The 1,878-nt window shown below is 40.3% G+C and overlaps 1 protein-coding gene across 1 annotated transcript in view; it reads right to left on the bottom strand.

Annotated features, from left to right (window-relative positions):
* Positions 1 to 1,177: 1,177 nt before the first annotated feature.
* Positions 1,178 to 1,878, bottom strand: part of LOC103607125 (ERC protein 2-like) — a gene marked incomplete at its 3' end in the record, with an annotated part of 29,582 nt that continues 28,881 nt past the window's right edge. The window contains exon 3 of the mRNA XM_008591665.1: positions 1,178 to 1,345. Within this exon, the coding sequence (XP_008589887.1) occupies positions 1,178 to 1,345 (168 nt within the window). The remainder of the gene's footprint in view (positions 1,346 to 1,878) is intronic.

The following is a 1,878-nucleotide window of genomic DNA, read 5'->3' as shown; positions in this document are numbered from 1 at the left end:
CATACACAACTGAAAATGATATTTCTTAAAATGCAAAATATCTACATCATTGAGGCCAAAGTGACCATTTTGATTTGAAGCAATCTAGTAACTGCCTATTAGCCAATGGTCCAGTGCATAGGGACTGAGTCAGGTCCACACTAAGACCTATCCAATCCGGAACCTGTTTCCTCTTTCTGCACCTTGACTGAGGTGCACACTGTTCTGCACCTTGACTGAGGGCACAGATTTACTCTAAGTCCCCATTAACTCCTAAGGAAAACCCAAACCTCCCCACAGACCCTAGAAGATGTGCCCAAAGAGCCCAAGAGAGAACATGCGTGTTGTGACTATTAGGTTACCTTCTCCCACATAACACGCTGCCTCAACACAATCTCCCCAGGGAGGTTCGCCACGTTCTTTGCTGTTGCCCACTGCTTCTGACAAGTGTTTTATTTATACAATAACTAGCTTGTGTTTTGCTTTTCTTAGCAAACCCAAAGATGTAATCCAATGAGGAGAAGCAAGGAAATAGGATAGTAACATATATTTGTTATTCTTCTAAATATGAATAAGAATTAACAAACCAACATTTCCTTTAAGAAACTCACACAGTACCAACTTTCTTCAGTGAGTAAAATAATCTTGAAAATTGAGGATACTCCTTAGTAAGTAAGAAACCCTTGGAACCATGGGTGCTAGGAGGGGGATCTACAAACACAATACACAGCAAAGTAGGGTAGATGACATTCTATTTTATGATTCTTGATAAATCAAATCATTCCATATCCAATCCCTTATCTATCTGTGGTTCCCAAATCTAAAAAAACTTCAGAAAATTGAAAATAAAAAAATTCCAAGTGTGAAGCAAACTCCTTTGTTGGCACAACCTAACACAAACTGACAGGAGGCTACTCATATAGTTTTTATTTGCTTCAGTGTGAAAAAAATTTTTTATGCAGAAATAGTCATGTGTTTGCTTATAGGGTACTGTTGCTGTAACCCCACTGAAAGTGTTACAATATCTATAATGCATGCAATGGATCTCACCTTTTCAAAAAACAAACAAAAAATCTGAATGCCAAATACATCTGGCCCAAAGGTTTAGGTAAGAGTCTTCTAATGAAAGTTGTTCAGATAGGACATTTTCTATCACTCCAACATCTCTTCTGTCCAGAATCCTGAGACAGCGCCTTACCTCAGTCTGAAGGATGGCAGCCCTCTGTTCTTTGGCAGTAAGAGACTCTTTAAGCACTTCAATGTGTTGCTTGCAATCTGAATTTTGATTGCTAAGGGTTTCAAGCTTTGTTTGTAAGGCAAGAAGTTCTGACTCCTTCTTTGAAAGTTCCTGCTTCAGCTGATCAATCTGTGAAACAACAAAATCGCAAGGGATTAGAAACCACTGCTCCTACTCCTTACATTTGACAACTACTGATTTCTCTCAATTTTCAATAGTCAGTGATCATTAATCCAACAGGGCAAGCAATGAGTATGCTTTAGAAGATGGCCATGGGAATCACGCAGTCTTAGGGTCCTGGACAAGGCTCTGTAAAGGTCGCTCAGTGTGTACAAAACAGGAACAGTAAGGTCAGCAGATTGCCTTCTGCCCCACTGAGGACCAAGGTTCACAAAGGAATGAAGGGTTCCTGGCCAAACCTACTCATCCATGAAAGCACCAAGTCTATTATCATCACAGTCCTCAGAAGAGCAAACAGGGAGCTAACATAGGTAGTTAACCCAAGACAACTCCACAGTGGAAATGATCATTCAAAGGCATCATTTGACAAAAGAATCCTCAAAGAGAAAAGAAAAAGAGAGAGAGAGAGACAGAGACAGAAAGAGAGAGAGAGAGAGAAGGAAGGAAGGAAGGAAGGAAGGAAGGAAGGAAGGAAGGAAGGA

Source organism: Galeopterus variegatus, unplaced genomic scaffold, assembly GCF_000696425.1.
Source record: "Galeopterus variegatus unplaced genomic scaffold, G_variegatus-3.0.2 Scaffold7145, whole genome shotgun sequence".
Lineage (NCBI taxonomy): Eukaryota > Metazoa > Chordata > Mammalia > Dermoptera > Cynocephalidae > Galeopterus > Galeopterus variegatus.
This window is presented reverse-complemented; position numbering and strand designations above follow the sequence as displayed.